The 22,692-nt window shown below is 36.5% G+C and overlaps 1 protein-coding gene across 3 annotated transcripts in view; it reads right to left on the bottom strand.

Annotated features, from left to right (window-relative positions):
- Positions 1-2,971: 2,971 nt before the first annotated feature.
- Positions 2,972-22,692, bottom strand: part of ralyl (RALY RNA binding protein-like) — a 182,305-nt gene continuing 162,584 nt past the window's right edge. For all 3 annotated transcript variants that reach the window (XM_015398974.1, XM_015398972.1, XM_015398973.1), the window contains 2 exons: positions 18,379-18,417; positions 2,972-6,426 (listed from right to left, as the gene is read on the bottom strand). In XM_015398974.1, coding sequence (XP_015254460.1) covers positions 18,385-18,417 — 33 coding nt within the window. In that variant the 3' untranslated portion in view covers positions 2,972-6,426; positions 18,379-18,384. The remainder of the gene's footprint in view (positions 6,427-18,378; positions 18,418-22,692) is intronic.

Below are 22,692 nucleotides of genomic sequence, written 5' to 3'. Positions count from 1 at the left end.
TCAAACGCCATGAAGCAGGACCACGGGCAAGGAATCAAACCCAGAACCTACTTGCTGCAAGGCTGTCAGGATTCCTGTCTGTGTGTTTTTTTATTTCTGTGTTTGTCTTCCTTCCTCCACCAGGAGGCGCATGGTTCTGGTCTGCCTCCTCACACACCTGCAGAGGGTTACCTCGTTACAGAGCGCTCTTAAGCTGCTGACTGCCACTACCTCGACGCCAGAGTGTTTGCCAGTTTAGGGTACTCTAGCCAAGCTGAGTTTTGCTGAGTCAAACTGAGTTCTTGTCAACCTGAGTCTTAATCTTGTTTTTTTGTCTTTGCCTCTCGACAGGAAGTCATCCTGCGAACTGGATGTTTCGGACCTTCTCTCCCTGGAAGGATCATCTGAGCTTCAAACTGAGCAGAGGATTTAAACTGGACGTTTGACTCTACTTTTCCTCAAGAAATCGTTTGAGCTTCACACTGAGCAAGGGATTCATCTCCACTACGACCCGTTCAAGTACCGCAGGAAATCTGAGTGGCAGTCAGCTTTTCCTTTAAACCTACAAACAACCGCATTCTGGGTAAACCCTTTGCGCCCTCTACCGAATCTGACAAACACTGGAACTACCGCACACAGACTGGAGTCAAAGAATTATTATTCTCTGGAAATGTGAGTCAGCAACCAATTTCTCCTCTTCAAATTCAAGAATCAAATTTCCTACTGAGCCTGAACTAACTGCTGTGCCTTCCCCTCACTTTTCAGTTCCGGTTGAGCATTGTTCAGAGCAACACTTGATTCTGCATTATCTCTTCAATAAACCTGTTAAACCTTCCCCCTGGTGTCTCTGAACTGGTTTCTCTGCATGTGGGTCTCTTGATAAAATCATGACAAAGGCAGCAGTGCTACCAACTGTTTCACTGTGCATCCAAGTTTAAAACTAGCATTAGTAAAATGAACTGATATCATACTAAACATGTGTTATGTCACCAAAAATTGCATAAAACAACAATATTGTTTATAATGTCCTTAATGCATGTAACATGGGTCTATCTACAAATGTTCAGTTAGTGTTGAGGGTTTTGTGTCTGGTTTGTCAGATACTTCCAGTTGAAGCCCCCTGTCCATTGTGTTGCAATATCGAGGTGTGGCGTTTAAAGCTAGGTTTACATAGGCAGTTTTTCAAAATAGGGGTTGATTTTGACAACAGGTCCCATGAGTGAATCCATGTTTTTTTTTGTCAATGGGAGAGTTCATGGTTAGTATTTTGTGGTAGTTTTCTTATTTTATGTTGTTATTCATTCTAAACTGCAATAACTTGTGTAATCTTTTAATAAGAAAAATGTCAAGATGTGGAAGTTTCCAACTGTTTTAGAGTTAGAAGAAAAGATGTACCAGCCTAAAGTGATTTTGTAACTTGTAACCAGAGGCAGGGTGCTGTTAACACCCTGAATCGTGATGTCCTTTTATAAATGGTCATCATTATATACATCAGGAAACCTGGTGGTAGAAACAAATTAATCAGGGGGACATCATTTTTTTTATCAGGGCATCCTTTATCAACAAACCATATTTTTGCTTCATGCTTAATAATGACTCTGTGACCGCTAGTACAGTTCAGAGAGAATAAAACTTATCAATAAAATCCCCCAAATCTAAAAAAACAATAAAAAAATAAAACAAATTATGTATTCCTTTAATTAACTTAAAAGTTAAACATGGACAAAAATATACCCATTTTTAAACTCAAGCACTGATGTCAGGCACTGTGAATGGAGTAAACACTCCTACTACGAGAGGTAACTACAGCAGCACCACCTGGGCAATGCATTGTTTTTCTATCCTCCATCAGGAAAACAATTCAGGAATATTGCATCAGAAACAAATAGACTCAATCCCAAAGCTGCAAAGGCAATCATCCACATGCTGGCAGACACTAAACATCTCTGCAGAAAATCCACTAAACCTCCAGCCCATTTCATAGACTATTTTAGCACAGGTTTCACTTTATGTAAATATTAAATGCTACAACCATTACCATATGTTCTTGTTTTACATTTTTAGACCTCCTCTAAGAATTCTATTTTTTCATATATTTCTAGAAGTGTTTTAACCAATATTGGAGTATTTTATGTGTGTTTTGAGTGTATATCTCTCACAAAATGCCATTAATGTGACATAATGACAAAAACAAAAAAGGGTCTTGATTTACCCAGAGAGAACAATGTTCCAAACAAAGTAGGCTGAGCAACAATACCCGATTCTGCTCCGTATTTTTCTTCACTGCTTCAGCTAATCCTCCAAGCATGCATGTTCACTAACCTCAAATCTTAAGAGTTTATAACAGAAATAAATGGCCACAGTGACCATAGCTGCTTCACTAACCCACCCTCTCTTTCTGTAGTCCACCAGCATCCACCTTGATTTGTTGATTGGATTGGTAGAATTGTATGATTAACAAATCAAAAATAGGAATAATAGAAAATTAGCCACATAAAAAGAGAGATAAAACAAAGCCTTTCCAGTCCAGGGTGGGCACAGCTTTCTATCTTAAAGGTTTTGCACCCCGTAGTTTTCCACAGTGAGCATTTGACTGAGGCTTTGGGAAAAGAACCATGTTGCAACACAGCTGTTAAAGAGCTTTGAAGCTTCAAACAAGCTTCAACTCACCATAATTAGATGTGTCCATATTGTGGATATGAATGTAGGCTATGAATATTATGGATATGAACGTAGATGGTGCTTTCCATCAACATTTTTAATTGAGTGTAATCCAGCTGTCATGCAGTTTTTTTTTATTGAATTGTGCCTTGAATTTAAAACATTTATTTGTAAAAAATTCGGTGATGGCAGTAGGTAAATGTTGCTACATGTGGTCCTTGAATTTGAAAATCCTGAAAAGTTTTGAGTTTGATTTTATCCAATGTCTAGGAAGTCTGAAAAAAAAAATAAAAAAAACCATCCACATGAAAATAGATAGTTAAATACAGGACACAATATTTTTATTCACCAATAAGAACACAAAGTTATCTACAATGACATTGACTCCAGCAGCCTTACAACAGTTAGAATACGCCTTCCTCTTTTTTTTTGTACATGAAAACTGAAAATACAAAGTTACAGGAAACATGCCATTTGATAAAAATATCTTTACAAAAAAATGTACATTTCTATACAACAGTTGTCACTTACACATCTCTACAGGTCCCACAATACTGGTGCAAACCAGTTTTCAACAAACTGTCAGGACAGTGTGACTTCGCTTTAAGATGTCAGCAGTTGAAATAATGATTAACAACAGATTAATTACAGCAAATATAAACATGTTGAGCCAGAAATTTTCCAAAGTGATTCAGATAACTGACATATGAAGCAATCATCCGGTGTTATTTTCTGGGGGGTTTTATTATTTTTATTTGCCAAAGATATGACACACCACCACTGTTTGATGATAAAACATAGATGAATAAAAAAAAGGTTTACGAACCAAATGTTTATTCTCTTTGAACTTGTTTTGGATACAAAAATAGTGCAGAACATTGCACTTTTATCATTATTAACCAGACACTGACTTTGAATAGTTCAAGGCAGTCTGTTATATTTTAGGCATTTTTTTGGCAGCACTACCAGGACTGGGGGTGCGTATATGTTAATGAGCAAAATCAGCCAGTCTTCATATCTTGCTTCAGGGTTTTTAAAAAGTCATTTATCCAGATTTAAAAAGTAAGGCTAGTTCAGAATATATTAAAATGTCATCCAAAAATGTAGATTCTTTTATTGATTTATTTCAAAATGTGAAAATTGGGTTTCTTATTCATTCACAATAGATAGTCTGACACATGCTAAGTAAGCATGTATTTTTACAACTGTATTGCAGCTAATGAATGACCCAAAAATAAGGTTCAGAGAATTTTTTTATGTCCATCTGACTAAATAATAAAAAAAAAAAATCTATGTACACCCTCCTAGAAGGATGAGCCACAAAACTTAATTTTGAAAGAAACTGAAGATTTCATGTGTAAGGGATACAAATTGTCAGTAAAGGGGGATAAAACAGCCTTAGGAAGATTTTGAAGTGAAGCCTAGGCTCAGGCTGGTGTTTGTCCTGCATGCCGGTATTAGGTATAGAATTCTTTTCTGTTGCACCTCTATCTGTACTGTTGAGCACATGGACATAAAGCCTATCAGGGGGACATTACTGTGTCTTATTTTTATGAAGAATTAAATATAATAATAATAATAATAATTAAAAACTAAGTTGTGGATGTTTATTTGCTGTAAACCCTACCCCATAAAACAAATCTAATGCATTGTCTAATGACTCTTTACAAAGAGCGAGTTTTGCTTTTGAATTACACTTCTGAAACTTTCAATGGTTTTCTATCTCACTGGCAAAATAAGATCAGCAAATATACCTGCAATTACTAGAAAGATGTGTATGTGTAAGTTTTATGCAACTTTGATACAAGACAAACTCACTGGAACAAGCAATTGTCAATCTCAATGAACAATCTTAAGGTCTAACAACAGAATTAAAAACAGTTTTATGGGATTTTGGTTTTTAACTTGTAATATTAACCTTATGATGATGATGTTGTCAATGTTAACTCTTTAAAAGGATAATAATTGGAAAAGACGTTCAGACTTTGAGTTGAGTTGTTTCCTCATTGTTGGTTAGAATGAGGAACAGTAAAAGTCCCTGCAAAGATTTTTTACTAATTGGCAACCTATGATTAACTGAATTTGACTGTGTTTACTACATTGGATCTAAGTGGATGCATTTATGACTTTACTGCATAAAAGCATTTGAATCAGTAGGATTCTGGACCAAATTCATTTAAAACATTTATTTGCATGATTTCCAAACCCTGTGTTCTCTTCACTTTTTCAATCCTAAAATTAAATTGCAAGGAAACCACTCAGGGAAAATAAAGTCTGATTTTAATCAGAGAAATTCTAAATATACAAAATAGGTGATTTCAAATATTTGAGTATGTTTGGCATTCTTGTGTATACCTTTTTTTTGTCAGATTACATCCAAATGTGTCTTACTTGGACTTGTATTTGTTAAACCATCATGAAATTTTTACCAAAAGCAAATTTGAAGATAAATTATTTTTGATATTTTCCAAAATAATGTTTTTTATGGCCTCCCTAAGTCAATATTTTGCATAACTACCTTTATGTAGTAATATCTTAATCAAATGTCAGGCTTTACCCCTTTGGATGGAGAACCTCTGTTCTCTGAAGTAAACTATTCTAATGTAGCCAAACTCTTACAGATTTTCTTCCAGGAATATGCTCCATTAAGCTACCTCCATTTTCCTATCAATTTTTATCTGGTTTGCCTTCCATGATGAAGAAAACCCACTCTAAAAACAGACAGTTTTGTGGATAGAACACTTAATAGCCATTCTGTCCACCTGAGACTCCAATGTGTTTGTCAACCTTTGTAGCGTGTCAGTTGTGTCATACTCCTTTTCAGATGATGAGCTGAACAATGCTCTGTAAGATATACTTTTTTATTTTTTTATTTACTTATGTACTTATTTTTATTTATGGGTTATGAGATTAGCATTTCCTTTATACAATATAGCAGTGCTTTGTGTTTTAGTAAATGAAATCCCAATAACATACATTAAAATTTGTGGTTCGAAAAAGTGAAAAAAAAAAAAACAGAAAAAAACCCCCCCTCCATCCTTTTGAAAACTCCTGCCTTGCTCTCTCTCCTTTGAATGGAATGCTATAAAACAGTGCCGAATGAAAGAGATGGTGCAGGAGAACAGCAGCAGTCCATGTTAGGATGCACAGTGCTGAGCAGGGAGGAGACATGGCCCTGCTTCCCTGTCAGGAGGTCGCTGCCAGGGTTGGCTCGCTCCACCACAGGAAGCCCTCGCTGCTTCTGAAACTTGGCAGGAGTGGAGATACAAGATGGAACAGCCCCACAGGGACATTTTTGTGATAAATGGATAAAGCTGGATAATGTTATGCACACAGCTATTGGCGTATGTATGAGTCCAAATCCATAATCAGACGGTAGTGGTGTTTCGTTTATTTTGTTAACACCACTTTGCGGCAAGAGATTGTCCTTAAGTTATTTATTTCATTTTTAAGAAATAAAAACATTTAAAGAAAAATTTGTAGAATTAGAGCGCAAGCACAGTTCATAAAAGCATCAATAATTATATATAAATCTTCCTGTTCCCTCCTTGCCGTTTGATAAAAGCAGCTTAACTCTGATGTTAAAACAGGGTCTGGGATAATTTTTCCTTAAAGAACACATCACATTTGGTTCATGCCGCATAGCTGAGCATCAAAACACGACTTGGCATCTTCAAAGTACAACTTACAGTCCCCCACCCTCATCCCTCACAGGTTTCCTCTTCTGCCTCTCACAGGTGATGATGAAATCTAAAACCTACAACCGGGAGAGCTTGCTTCCTCGACCTGCAAAGAAAAAATAGAAGACAATGACTATTTCTGCTGGAAACATATATGGTGACAGTTCACACTTTGTAAGTCTGAGGCGGATTAGGCGGAAATGTTAAAGCTTCCCAGTCCTAAATAGGCTTAAAAAATACAAATCAGTTTCCGGGGAAAGTGGAAACATCCATGCATTCTGCACAGACCGGAGAGGGATTTTTCTGTTTTTAAATATGTCATGCAAAGAGGTTTTTTGAAGTGGACTCTTGAAAAAAAAAGGAGAAAAAAAAGAAAAAGCAGTGATATGGAAAGAAGATGGAAAACCCATGTGCTGTGTGATTTCTTAAGAGCTGGATAAAAGTGGGTCAACCAGCTGCCAAGAGCAGCACTGGGGTGAATATAATTAAGTCCAAAAAAAAAAAAAAAAAACCTTTTGTTTTTATAAATTTATTTTTATATACAGACATTCAGAATAGGTTTAACAAATAATAAAAGGAATAAAAGGGTTAAAATAAAGTTATATTTTATTGAACCAGTAAAATATCTGGAAATATAAGAAAGACAGACTCTGAAATTTGACTACATATTTGGTGGTGAAAATCCCCGTATTAAGAAATGCTTTTTGAGAAACATCACCCTGAATAATTGCAATGAAATCAAGGTATAAACATTTACTCCATATTTACAATTAAAGGAAGTTTCTTCTCCATAAACAATAATACATTCTCAACAGTCTAATCATATCACCGCCTTAGATTCTGTAAAGTATGTTGAACTATAAGTTCAATGTATCTTATATCCTTTTTGAAATTGTAAATTATTTTGTTTGATTTCCTTAGGTTTCAGATAAAATGGTGACAAAAGAAAAAAAATGACAGTTGCATAGATTTCTGATATAAATTAGTATTTTGGCGAGGTAATAATAAAGGAACCTCTTTAATATAATTGATAATTGATTGTTGGAGTTCTATACATAAAGGCAGGATAAACATTATACAAGGATTTGATTACTGAAGAATATCCACTAATTTGAAGAAAATCTGCAAAAACAATGGTCTTGTTGCTGATGATAATGGTAATATTTAAACAACTGCAAATGTCATTTTGTATTTTATTTGTATTTATTAATTTCATTTATTAGTTTATTTCAGCCTTTGATGGGTTGATGGATGGGTGTATGCGTAATGTTATAAAATAGTATTTTTAATGAAAATTGAAATGACACAAGACAGGTCCTGTATCAAGACAGGAGCTAAACGGTTTCTAATTAAATCAAATCAAATTTAAACTTTAATATATTGAGCTGATCACTGTGTTTATTTTTAATTATTCATCAGTGTCATGGGACATAGACACATTTTTCTCATTACCTACACTTTAAATCAATTAAAAAGTATTTACAAAAAGAACATGTCAGTAATTTAGGACAGATGTGTGCTGATCTTCATAAGTCTAAGGCTCACAGTAAGGAAGATGACCAGAGACTAAAGTAAAGAGAGCCATCATGACACTACAACATTAAAACAACTTTACACATACCAATATGTAAATATTGGTAAGTAATTTTGTTCGGGACTATTATAACAAATATAATCTGGTTGAGTTCTTGAATGCTGATAGGTCTTTGACTGGTTCTTTTGAAAGATGAGATAAATACTGAAATTTTAGGTTTCATCTAGCCTGGCAAACTAGCCCCAACCGCCAGTTGCCAAAATCTATTTTTCTTGCGAGTGCTCTAGCCTCGATCAATGCCACAGGCCCTAGAACTGGCGGGCCAATCACAAAGCAGAGAGGTGTTTTGAATTTTTGGATGCAAAGTGGGGGGTGGTTTTGAGGGCGTGAAGACAATGCTGCACTACGCTGGAAAAAGCACAACAAGGAAGGTGGCAACAAGTATTGAACAGTTCACCTTCCACTCAGCTCTGGGATCAGTTTTGGAAGGATTAGACTTTGGGTTTTCATTGAAACGTGAGCAGGAAGAGGCTCTACTTTATTCATTTTTGGGAAGGATGTATTCGCCGTTTTACTGACAGGCTGTTAATTCACACTCCCCCACCAGCTTTCTGTCACGCTTACTACGTCACAATCAGTTGCGCTCATTGGTCAGAGCTTTGGCCAAAAGGCACAGACATGGTTGGAAAGACAACGGTTTGTTCTCATCAACAATCTTTTGATGTCTCAGCAGCTGGGCCAAACTAAATCACACATTTAATCTCACATTTACTCTCGTTTATCAGGCTAGGTATCATCAACTCAAGGTGGGTTTGGTGTGGGGAAAAAAATCTAAATATATAAAGAAGTGCCTGACAACAAATGTAAAGTATAAATGGTATGTAATGCTGTGGGCTCTTATCTCTTACAAAGGCCATAGAAGACTTATTAGGCTGTAAGGGATCATGACTTTTAGAAGAAAACCAAAAATGGATAATCATTGAGTCATTTAGCAGAGCAACAATCTAAATCAACACAGACATGGCTCATCAGAAACATCATTAACTTTCATCCACAAAACAGACTTAATATGGATGCAAGCTGACTTCCTCAGTTTTTCTGAGTTAAGATTATGCAAATTGCCAAACAAAAAACATACAAAATAACAGACTCCACTGACCCAAAACGACAGGTGGGTCATTGATTCACATCTGAGCTGGGCCTCTAGGTGCTTAAAAAAATCAGTGCTCCCACCTCAGGGTGCTCTAGTGCCATTGCCTCCGATTTAAGCATGTTTGTTGTTTGGCATGACTTTGATGAGTAAGAATTTGCACAGACAACTTTCTAACATAATCACCTAAGTCCCCAGAACTAAATCCAGTAGACTTGAGGTTGAACTGAAGAGATGAGAGACTTTATGTACTATTTTAGAGAGCTTTAACAACACCCCTCTAGCCCAATCCTCACATATGAGAAATGTTATAAAACAGGATTTATTTTTACCAGGGAATACATTTACTTCTTATATATATATATATATATATATATATATATATATATATATATATATATATATATATATATATATATATATATATATTCACCGTAAAAAAAACAAATAATTTCAAGGGTTTTTACTTATTTGTACAAAGGTTGCAAGATTAACATATGCAGGGTAAAAACACGTGGGGAAACTCTACTGCATTATGCAAGAAAGCCTGAGAAAAGTGTTTGCTTTACAACGTGACAGTGATACCAAGCTTTGGGATCACTGAGGAGAGATAAGAGTGAACGTCCTTGCATAGCTGTCCTAAATCCATTTGAAATTGTGTAGACTTAGATGTGAACAGCCAACTGAACCTTTTTTTCTTATGATGACTGGGAAAATGTGAGTAGAGATTTGAGTCAAAATAAACTCAAGGCTGGAATTAAAACTACCATTTTTCAGATAAAGTACAGCTAAAAAGTAAAAATTTAGTCTCAAATTATGAAATTGTAATCTTTTTTTTAACAAAGCACCTGATAAAGTATTTATATGCAAAGCTACTATATGTTAATTATTCTCTCTGCACAATACAAGGCAGGTAAACATGTGTGTTTGTTTGAAAGAGAGTTTCCTGAATGAAAGTATTTTTACCCACAATGGACACATTCTAACCACAACCAAGCTGTGTCTCACTGGTATCTTATGATAGACTAATATAAAGTAGGAACTGTGACATGTAGATTTTCACCTCATAGTTTTACCAAAACTTTTAACCTTCCCATGTCAACATTTTAGTGTGTATCTCTACAAACATAAATTCACCTGTGAAGTCAACAAATCAATGCAATCAGCTCAGTAAATAGATAGGTAAATTTTAACCAATCTGTCTGTTTGATTTGCAATAATTTATTCTGTAAAGTGCCTTGTTGTATATCGGCATTGCATAAATTTGAAAGTGGTTTAAAATGATAAAATCACATAAATTGTACAGGAAATGTATTTAACATTTAATGTGAAACAATTCATATTGTTGTGGGCAGCATATACTAAGCTTCTCAAAATTATCTAAGAGAGCATCTATCTAGGCTCTAAAAAATTACTGCCAAGGAATTATAGCTCAAGAGGGATTCAGATAGCTGCTTAAAGCAACTTTGAGTGAGGAGACAGAAAATATCATATTATGCTTGGATGACTCTTTTGCTTGGTGAGAGGCTGTTTTCTAAGTGCTTTGATTGCTTGATAAATGAAACAAAAAAGCAAACAAACAATATAACAAACGGAAAAAAAAACAACAACAAAAAAAGCCAATTTGTAATCAATGGACAAATTAACAGATTATAGAATTTAGACTAAGATAACTATAGAGGCCCATGGTAAAACCAGAAACAAGCCAGCAGAGCAAAAAAACCATCTCTTTCGGAGAGAAGAATGAACAATTTACTGCGAAATATGTTAGTTGAAGATATAAATGAATCCCTCAATGATCTAAATTCTATTTTTGAAATTTAAAATTTGCAAACTTTGTGTTTAAACTAGGCATATTTTGTGCACCAATCCCAGCAAGCAGCATTTTTCCACCCTTCCAAAATTAAATGTAAATAATTGGAGCATATACCTCAAATATTAATATCAAATCGGGAAATCAAGAGTTACATTTCACAAAGCAGTTTAAAAAAACTCAGATTTTAATCCTCAGCTCTGAATTTATTTAACTCTGAGTAGGTTCACTCAGAGTCATGCTCGTGTGTAACAGCTAGTGTTGCACTAGAGACTGACACGGGAGTGGATTTTCACTCCGTCCCGTCCCACTCCCACGGACAAAAAAAATTGTGTCCCGTCCCGATCCCGGGCAAGAGTAGAAATCTAAATCCTGTCCCGTCCCACTGAATGGTGAAATTACTCCCACTCCCATCCCGATCCCATTCAGAATGACTCCCGCTCCCGCACCACTCCCATTCTTGTTGTCTTCAATAAGATTTCTGCCAATACATTGAATCTGAATTTCTATGAAGGGTCAGTTAAGTTCCTGTTTCTAACTGTAGTAACTGTCAGTCCCTCCATTGTTTTTGAGCGCGGGTGAAAAACTCAAAGCGGAAAAACTGTTGGCTTTTGGGTAGTGTAGTTTTTTTGACTCGCATTATAGTGTAGGCTTCAAGGAAAAAAACTCCAAAATGGCGGCGCCAGTCCAGGATTTTTTTTCTTTCTATTTTATTTTATTTTTTGGCATCGATCCTAGTTTTTTTTAGTTAATATTGGTTTGCTCCTGCTCCCGTCTGCTCCCGTTAATGTTTAATCCTATACCGTCCCAATCACGTGATCGTTACAATACTGACTCCCATCCCACGGGAATCCCGTGACCCGTGGGATTCCCGAAAAAATGTCAGTCTCTATGTTGCACCGATACCGATACCAGTATTGGACGGGGCCCTGATCCAGCACTAAAATGGTGGTATTGGTATCGGCAAGTGCCAAGAAATAGGGCACCGATACCATTTTGAGAGCCAAAAGTTTATTCAACTATTGTCACTTATTCCAGGAAGGCAATCAAAATTTCTACTGGATTCACTTTTTGTCTTTTTCCTGCTTTACAAAGGTAGACAAAGTCACGATGGCAATTATTTTACATCCAGGTAGTATGCAGTTCTTTATATATATATATATACACACACACATCAATTTCAAACTGATGATATCGGTATGGTATCGGCCGATACTGCACAGCCAGGTATCGGGTATCGATATCAGGGCCAAAAAATGGTATTGCCGCAACGCTAGTAACAGCTATGAAAAGCCATCGCCAGTGGAGTGTGTGTCACCAAGACAACAGGCAAGATGAAGTGCCTATTTCACACCACTGGAAATAAAAATTTTGATGCAGAAATAAAAAGAAAATAATTAGAGAATGTGTTTAAAGATAACAACACAATTTTCACATTTATTAAAAGCACTCTCCTCTCTGTTGTTCCATTTGTTGATCACTAAAATACAATTTTTCCAGGTCAAAATTCCATTCCTATTTCCTTAATTACATTATGCTATCAGACACTGAATATCAGAATGTCATTAAAAAAAAATTGTACCAGTACGAATTAAGTTTGATATACCTAGAAGTGCTTACATGTGTTAAGTGGCCATTTTGATATTTATCAACTTGACTGAATATGTATTTATGATATCTGAATTACTTATTTATTCAAGCTAATAAATGTCAAATTGTCTAGTCTGTTGCTAAACATGATAGCATTTCAAGGGAAACTAGTTGCAGGAATGGTAAGGGATCAATGTATTGTTTTTAGGTGCAGCAGGTGAAGAAGTACATGTTAAAACAGGTAGGATCTGTGCATCATCTCATGGGGTTTCTCCTCATTTAATCCTGTCTTACATTACACAGTAAATACTAAATGGCTGTCTGTGCACTTGTTTTCTATAATGCTGCTATCACACACAGCAATGTTCTCTCACTGATATCAAGTTCTGTTAAATACCTGTTAAATAAGTCTATGGAATGCTGTAAATGCAAGAAGGGATAAAATGGTGGATGAATGTGATGGATTGTAAGGTGAAATGTTAGCACTCATAAACAACTTTCTGAATATAAAGGACATCTATACGCAGTCTGAGAACCCTCTCCTGATAATGCAAATAATGCTCCTTCATGGACTGGGTCCTCAGATATACCATGTTTGTCTTGGTAAAACCTAATGAGTCTAACATACCTAATAAATTATTTTCTTTATTGTTCATACAGAACATAGACAGAACTCTCCTGACTATATCAGGAAATAAAAACAATGTGATTAGCTTTTACTAGGACCGAGACAACCTGCTTCTGACCAGGCTAGCTCTGCTGAGAATGTTACTACGGTAACAGATATAGAAGTTTAGTAACCTCTCTTTGTGAAATGGAAATTCTGTGTTTCCTGAATTTAATGATTAACCAACTTAGAGTTTTCATTACACCTGCTTCATGAAAGGAATCTCAGATGTCTACATACTTATTCTAAAATGAAAATATTTCAATTTCATTCTCTCTAAGCTTTTTCTCTAGCTGCACTAATTTCTCTCAATATCTGCTTTTGTATATTGATGTTTAGTTTTTTGTCTTCTCCTCACTGTAGATATATCTTGTAATCTGGGAAATGTATTGTCTCAGTTGTACTTTTATTAACTCATAAATAAAAAAATTAAGCACCAGCGAATGTGTCGAAAAAAAATTTCAGCTCTAATTATTAAAATAATTAAGATTTTACAACACTGAAAAAGACTGACAACAAAAAAACTATTTCTTGTTGCAGTCTAAAAAAAAATGTTTTAGCAGTAAGATTGCAAATACAGTGACAGGTCCCACCAAAATAACAGGTACAGCGCAGACCTGCATAAGGGTTTACAACCTGCACACTTAAACAGTTATGTACGCTTCTACCAATTAGTGAAAATAGTGACTATTGAGACCGGGCCCATATGGTTAGAGAATATGGTGCAACACTGGCATCTGCATGGAAACCCATGTTTAATCTACATATTGCCTTTGTTTGGCTCTGCACAGGCTTTTTATGTTGTCAGCCAATAAGCTTCATTTTTTAAAGAAACCGTATGGCTACTTAAGCAGCTACTTAAGGCTTAAAAATCAGCTAGACCAAGCTAAAAGCATTCCCAAAGGCTGAACCGTGGCTGAGACTGCACTTTGCTGCATAACTTAAGAGAAAATTCCTTGTTTCCAGCTGACATTAACCAAAAATTAGGCCAAAGAAAGCTTCAAACCTAGAATGTAAGATATCAGAAACTATTGCCGGCACAACATTTGAACAATATGGAGACAGTGAAATTGAGAAGAAACAAAACAGTAAATACTATGGAAGAAAAAAAGGAGAATTCTGCACACAGAACACCATCCGGTAGATGGAAAACCTCCCTCCAGGAGTCAAGAACAACATACAGATCGATTCTTTATTGGCAGAAAGAGACTAGCAGGACATTAGAATCAACAGAGTCTGCAGTAATACTTTTCAGTTTCTCAAAGGATGAGTTTGAGAAGCTTTTATTAAACTATTATGAGATATTACATAATTAAATCCCTGCATCATTCAGTCTTTCCTTTTTGTAATATCCAAACATGATATAGGTAAAAAAAATTGTGAAATGCTGTGTTAGAGATACAAATTAGTATCTTCTCTCCTACTGAGTGATTGATTGATTCCACCTGGAAGACTGCTTCATGGTATTTCCTTGTATATATAAGCACACAAAAAATACTGTAAAACTGTAAGAACAAAATAAGCAATTAAAAAGGGCATTAATTACGATGTACCTACATCAAATTTTTTTATTTTTGACCAAGTTGCAGTCATGATGCTGCTGGCTGAAACAAAAAAACATGCACAGATACAAAGAACCTAACAGTCTACATTTACCATTTTTGTGAATGTCAAGAGTTTAATACTTTAAACTTATTTTTTTGTGTGTGTTAATGTGAAATTTGGTGTTGTAATTGTTTGGGTAATTGAAAGATTTGTTATCAATAAGGCTGGGTCTAATCCTCTAGGTGATTTGAATTGATTTACCTTTAAAAGACCTGACAGACATTAACTCATTAAAAATCTTAAATTAGTCCTTCTTTTTGGTATTTGCACAAAAACTTTGTCAAAGAAGTATAAATGAATTTACTGAGTTTGCGGTGTGTTTGTAGGCACTTTATTCACATAGCCTGCCATGTGGTTTGAGTTCACTGAATTTATTGGATGTTTTTGTAATGTGGAATCATGTCAAATTTACCTTGCAAGATTAATTGTTGTGACATTTGTATATTCAAAAACTCTGGAAAATGTATCTTGCCTTAAGCCAACAGATGCATTAGCCTTGATGCAAAAATGTTCCAGACCAATGAAATGCAGTAACGTGCATGGCTTCAACGCTTCAACCAGAGGCAGAAGGCTGAAGTACACTGAAAAAACGATCTAGAAATAAGTAAAACATTTCTTAAATTAAGTGTATTTCCCTTAATTTGAGTAGGTAAATTAGATAGTTTCCCAATGGAATGGGTATTTTTACTCGTAAAATAAGATATTTAGATAAAATGCAATTGAAATAAGACAATGTAATTGTGCTTTCTTATTTTAAATGTAAATCGTCTTGTTCCATTGGCAAAACCTCCCTTCTACTGTACCTTCTCGATTCAAGAACAAATGCACTTAAGAAAAAATGGCTTATCTAGATTTTAATTTTTTCCAGTGTAAAACTAACATGCCTGCACAGGTTTTAGCTGGAATATGCTCTATTTTTGTCTAACACAGAAGCCTTTGTGGATGGAACGATATTTGTGCGTTTTTCCCGAGCCGATTTAGTAAGAGTTTGATTTATCAAGAATGTGATACGTCTAGGCTACTACTGCTAAAAACTCGACATGAGAGGCAGGTAAGCAATCAGGTTGAAGAATTAAACTAAATGTTCCTCCCTTTTGCCAATATGCTCTACAGGAAGCTTCCCAGATTGATCCTATGTAAAAATTCATGTTGAATTACACTTATCAATCTGGCTTATCATGTTAAATAAAAACTACATGATTATTTGTAATTTAAATATTCAGTTTTACTACTGCACCAAGTTAGTAAGTTTCTATTATGTGAAGCATTAGTTTTTCTGAGAATGCCTTCCATGTTGGTATTATTCAACAAATATTTTCCTACGAAATATCTTTACTAACAAAATGACATTACTAAAGGTGCATATTTAACCATTGTAAGCTAAATTATTTCCTTCATAAGGATAATAGGTTTGATCTTATCTCCCAATTAATGACAGTATAGGCACCCATTTATTCCACTATTTAAGTGGTGTTCAGTTCTTTTTCCAAAATCTTCTAGATTTCTAGAAGTCTTTCTAAGCTACTGCTTCTATCATTTTGTTTTACTTTCAGTACTCTCTGAAGGCTTAAGGTGCTTTGTTAATAGCTTTTACCTAACCAAAGCAGCATTCTAAGAAAAATCTTAGATGTCACTAAAATAATGTCAGGAAGAGCTCCTTTTAGTCTAAGGGTTCTTTGTGAAAATGGGCCCTTGCATTTAGCAACTGGAAATCAGTTTTTTGTAATCTTAACTGGAAATATGTCTCTAAATACCATTCCCCTTGCATTGGATTTACAGTAGGTGAAGGGCCACATCTTAATCTTAATTTACAATTCATTTACATGTCTTCTCTGCCATCCATTGCAAATTGTGACGTAAAGCAATCTGCATTCATTGATTGTAAGATGTGCTCATCCATCCAGATGGCAATTGCATAAGGTTGGGGTTCATTAGCAAGCACCAGGTGGTTCCTCCTTTAGGGACCCTGCCTGTCCAAGCCAGAAGGAGTGAAGCAAAGCCATCTCCCTATTGGCCTACTACCTGCAGGATGAACCATAGGGACCGGTGCAAAGAGGATTGATTAGCAATCAAAGCTGAAGGCTTTGGCAACCAGATGCATGGTTGTTTAAACTGGCTCTTGGGATGTGGAATGCCACCCCAGGGGGGGGAGGAGCCTGATTTTCTGTGGTAAGTGAAGTGACACCGGCTAATAATAGATGGCCTCACCTCCACACATAACCAGGGCTCTGTCACCCAGCAGCCTGAGTGGCCGGCTGTTGGACTCTGAGAGGCCTGCCTTTGTCATTAGCCATGTTCATAGCCTTTATGGACAGAGTTTCTAAGCACGACCAAGGGCAGATTTTGGTTCTGGTGGCTCCCTCCTGCCCAGACTTACAGCATACGGTGGGAAGTTAAAGCCTGAAAATGATGCAGCTGGGAAGAGTACCGACTTCTCCAATTCTGAGGCCACGGCTGACCAGAAAAAGGTGGCTTTCCCCCTTCAGCTCGGAGGAGATTTCCAGCCTCTAGTGGAGAAGTTTGACTTTCATGTGGTCCTGTTCAGATTTTTTTTTGGGGGGGGGCATGGATCTGACACTGCATCAGTCTGCTGTGATGAAGAGAGAGATGTGCGAAAAGGAAAATCTCTCCATTTACCTGTCACCAGTGCTGGAGCAGGTGGGGAGAGGTAAGTCTGGGATACTGGCACAGTGACACGTATAAATGGAAGGCGATAAGTTTGAGTACGATGTTTGCTGTTGCATCACATACTTTCCATTTTCAGGCCATGGACTGACTAGAGCTCCGTGAGATAATAAAAGCTTGGGATATTGTTTTATTATGTATTTCTGCTTCAAATATCTCTGCCCTGACCCATCTGCTGTTTCCATTGGTTTTAATGATGCTGGTGGTCATCATCAAGGTTTTGTGTGGACCTGAGGTCCACATATGGGATACATTGTTCTAAAAAACAAAACAACTCTCATCATCTATGATATTTTTTTATGAAATTCACAAGACACAAGACAATAGGGAACAGGTATTTTATAATAAATATTTTGTTCCTAATCAGTTAAATATATCATACCCTGCAAAAAAAATTTGTATTGTGATAAAACATCCCTAAATGTGAACTTTAATTGTTTAATTGTGCTAATTGTGTATTTTCTAAAAGCAATCTGTTAATATCATGCTTTCAGATTTTTATTGTAAAATATTTTGAAGGTCAGCTATCCTTTTCCTTCTACTTTGCAATTTTGCAGTACTTCATGTTGATCTAGCACATGGGCCACACCATATGATGTCAATACTGCATCATTAGCCACACCCTGAGAATTGCAGAGCACAATACTCTTTACTTTAGGCCCAGCCATTCATACCCCCTACCTCACAATTCAATTATAAGAATGCTGTTTATCCGCTGTTCTGCCCCATTGAAATGCCATTAATGCTCCCTCTGCTGAACGCCATATTAGCTGCCCTTCAGCAAATGCACTTCTTTAAATGTCATGGAGCTTATGACTTTTGAGATGATTAACGAATGTTTAGAAATGCTCCAAAACCAGTTCAGAGTCTATGTTTTAATATATATTTTTTTCTTATTTGTGTAATTATTTCTTTTAATAATGACTGGCTATAAGAATGTTTAATAAGACGTATTGCTGAACAATGGAATACTGTAGTGGTTGTAAAAGACACTTTTAAATCCTGAGCTCTTACCTTATCTCAGTTGTCAATGTCAGATACGTGGTTCTCTATCTGAAAGGCAAAACATAAGAGAGAAAGGAACTAAGCTCACCGGTTATAATTTATGCTTTTTCAAAGGTCAGAGCTGATCAATATAACCTTCTGGGAACAAATTTCCTTTCATATGTTGCTGTAAAAAATACCTTATTAAACAGAGAAGTAGGGAAACCTTTCACATTAAAATATACACTTTGTATTCAGTAAATTTAAACTAATAAAATCACTTCTTAAAATAGTTTACATATATACAGTACAAGGGGTGTTCAATAACTAATGCCCCTGGTCCACTTCCAGATGTTTGATCGAGCTGAAATTTTGCATGTGAAGTATTTTAAATCTCTATAGATTAAATAGCAAATTACAGTTCTGAACTAATAGTGGTTTCTGATTTACTGGTGTTAAAACTGAGTCAAGTCTGAATTTTGCATTTGAAAGGACCCACACAATGGGAGACTTTTGATCAAATGAAAGTATCTTATAGTGATAATGTCCCATGATATAACCTTGTAAAACATTTTTCAAGGTCATATAACGGGCATCATCACCATAACTTAATTTATTTTCGTCAAAAGTCTCCCGTGGTGTGAGTCCAATAGAAAAAACGGATCACTGCTCGACACTCAACACGCTCCATTTCAGTTCAAACACCTGTAAGTCAGAAACCACAATTAGTTCAGAGCTGTAATTTTCTACTTAATCTATAGAGATTTAAATAATGTCAAATGCAAAATTTCATCAGCTATCTTGATGGACACAAGTAAAGAACAACAGGTCACCTTGCACTCTGGATCATTACAATTTTATTTATCCACTGCATTTATCTAACAGCCTTTTGAAGCCGACCCAGATACTATTGTTGTATGTTTCCTCTTTTGTGATTGTCAAGAGCCACAGAAAAAAGAGAAAGAAAATTACTGCATAAGGACAAGCATTGCAGTTAGAACCAACTCTCGCATGGTTTGTACAAAAGGTTCCATATGGGTGTGCTTCATTTTGAAACACAGACAATGACTTCCACATGTATGATGTTGAATTCAATTTGTCATGGGAGTTAGAGCTCAGACTGAGGTCACACCAGAGGTAAGTTCTTTCTAGCTGCAAACTAGATTTCCTAGAGGATATCAAATCTAGTGGTCTTAAAATTTAATTGTTGCCTGAAACAATAAGACTCAATGCTGGTGGTCCAATTGGCCCAATGGTTTCAGGCAAGGGCTTGAGTGGGCCACACTTTCAATAATTTGTCTCAGAGCATTCCATTTGGTTAGTATGTATGATGTCAGGAAAACAGATGATATTCAATTAAGTAAAAGGCATAAATGTAGGTTTCTAGTTGCACAATATGAGCTAAAGTCCAACCTTCTTTTTTTGATTTGACTTTTTAGTCCATTTGACTAACAAATGGAGGACAAACACAATTTAAAACACATAATAAACAGCAAGCCAACAGGGCACCACTATTTAACAGGAAAGTGTTTGTATGCAACCAGAGTGAGCTACTGGCAGAGAAACCAGCAAAGTCATAATACCTCACTGGTGCCCAGATTATAGGAAACACAGATGTTAAAGGAAAAGTCATTCGCATTCAGAATACAAACTTCTGAAAGTATTTTAAATATGAAATTACTACACACTGTTCAATTAATGATAAGAGTTTTTAATTAAGAGTAATTTTCATTTGAATGTTCCTTACTGGAGACGTCCATGTTTGTCAAAGAACACTACTGCCACCTACCGGTTTGTGACATCACGATGCGTTATCGGCTGTTGAGCAAGTCCCAGTTTTGTATCTGTTGTTTTTCACTACACGCTATTATACATGATGGTGTGAAGCAAAGAGTAATGGGTTAATGACGTGCTGTTTCTCTAGACAGAAGCTCGATGGCAAATCCTCCCTCTTCAAGTTGGCAACTCAACGACGAACCCGTGGTGGATCATGAATTGGAAAGGTGAAATAACATTTTTTTTTTCACTTTTACCCGATGTATTACAACATCCAACTGCCATGCATGTGGGAATTGTCAGTCTAACTACAGTATAGCTCTCGTAGATTTCAATGGTGAAGTCCTCTCGAAATCTTAAATAATTTTTGTTGATTGCAGGGGTGTCTGTCATGATCTGGCTTGTTTGCTCCTCCCGAATTAGTAATTCCTCTCACCTGCCGTTTTCCCTCCCTGCCTCAATTACAATTTATTCCCCTCACCTGTTTCCTCGGGTTTATAATTCTGTTCAGCCTGAGCATTCAGGGCCAGATCATTACTTGTCTTTCTGTTATTCTATCTGTTCAGTTTGATTTCATGGTTCCTGTCCTGGATCCTAGCAGCCAGTGGAGAGAGGGTTTTTGTGTTCGTCTTGTCTCCTGATCGTCCACTGTTCCTCCCCCGCGGAGTCCTCTGGGTTTTTGGCTCAATATGTGGGGAGGTTCAGTTTTTTCCAGTAAGCCTGGCTCCAGGGAGGAGACCAGTTTAAAGTCCTGCTTCAAGTTCCGGTTCCATGTCCTGTCTCGGCTACCCTCTTCCACTGAGCCTGCCTGGCTGTACCTTATCCTGTCTGCTCCTGTGCGTGACCACTTTGTCATGCTTCTGGTCCCAGTCAGACTCTGAACCCTCATGGGAGCCTGTGGATGCCTGGAAGTCTGGATCCTGCCACCTGTTTCTGTTCCTGCCTGATCTGGATCCTGCCTGTTCTGTCTGTTCCTGTCTGTTCTGGATTCCTGACCAGGATCGGCTTCCAGCATGACCTCTGGGACTGCAGCACTTGGGGACATTCTTGGTCTGGACTGTTAGGTAAGTGACCAATTCAGATAATCATCTTCTGTCCGATGATCGTGGTCACTTACCTGTGTTTCTCTCACTACAGAATGTCTGAGATTGGGCGGTGCCCCGCCCCCCCGCCTGCAGTGTCCGCGAGCCACAGCTCCGCTTTTGTTTTGTTTTGTTTATTTAATAAACGTTTTGAACTTTCCTACTGACTCTCTCTCCTTGAATACTGGGTCCATCTGTCCGCCGTTCATGACAGGTGTCTATTAGTTCCCATTGACTTTGAGAATGGCGCTAGGCTTACCGCACCTTGACGTCACTGCCGGAAGATGTCAGGAGTGAGGTGTTACTATATTTGGAAAAATAATTGCCACTGCAAGACTCAGTGAAATACTGTTTTTATTTTTTTTACCAATTAACGCAAAATCCATTAAATTTCCCCAAACATTAGTTTTAGGTATAAGTACTGACCTGTTATTCCTTGTTGAGCGGACTTTTCCTTTAATGATAATTTGCCCAGACTTTCATCTCATCTCTTTTAATTTTATGAATAAATCCTTGTGGGAGAACATTTTTTTTTTAATGGGACTCTCAATTACCTTTAAGTCCTCAGAATGTAGCATACAGTATTCCTGTGAAATTCGTTCCACAAGGCAGTAAATATGTGACAGACAAAATCATGCACACCACCCCACACACATATTTTAATATTGCCTGCAAACCTGTAACCTTGTAAAACAAGTTAAAAAATATGTAATTTTAATGAAAAACATTTAAAGAAAACTGAGCAAAACTGCAGGTTTAGTTTTGGTTAGAAAAAACACATCGAAATTGGTTTCTGTATTTGCAGTTTGCCTTTGGAATCAATGTTGTGACAAATGAGCATTGGAGCACAAGCTCACTGGGATCAAATGGTTCAGTGAATTCAGTCGATACTAGCTTTGAAAGAACAATCACATTAGAGAAAAGACTGATGAAACCTGCTTCTTCTCTGAAGTTATTGATTGATTTAATTTTCTGTTTTCCACAATGTGAGATTCAACAGTTTTTCTTCCTCTGTAATGGGAAGCACAAACTATATAAGAACACAAACACGGTCAAGAGTTTAAAGTGTGAAAGAAAAATGTGTTATAGACAAGCAGTGTTATAGCTTAATCTTTCCTTTTTACACAGGTTTTAAACTGAGCTACTCTAAGTATGACCATATTTTTTTGGACAACATGTTTTTATGAAGCATTCAGAGAATCTAAAAATGTAACACTAAAAACAAACTTTTGAGTTTTGGCTTTTCAGTCATCAGCGTTGTGGGAGAAATCCAATTCTGCTGTTCTTCAACAACCACTTTATTGCAAATCTAGTTCATATCAGGCTATGCATATGTAAGGGACACTTCTTTTTTAGCACCCACCAAAGGCATAGCGTGAAAGCCTTTCTTCCTTGGTTTAAGCCAGGGTACACTAGGATAAAGTGTCAGGCTGGGTGGCCTTGTCATTTACTCATGCAAAGCCCTGATCTGTCAGAAATGTGCTCA

Source organism: Cyprinodon variegatus, unplaced genomic scaffold, assembly GCF_000732505.1.
Source record: "Cyprinodon variegatus isolate N-32 unplaced genomic scaffold, C_variegatus-1.0 Scaffold976, whole genome shotgun sequence".
NCBI lineage: Eukaryota > Metazoa > Chordata > Actinopteri > Cyprinodontiformes > Cyprinodontidae > Cyprinodon > Cyprinodon variegatus.
Note: the sequence above shows the minus strand (reverse complement) of the source record. Positions and strands in the feature narration are given on the sequence as shown.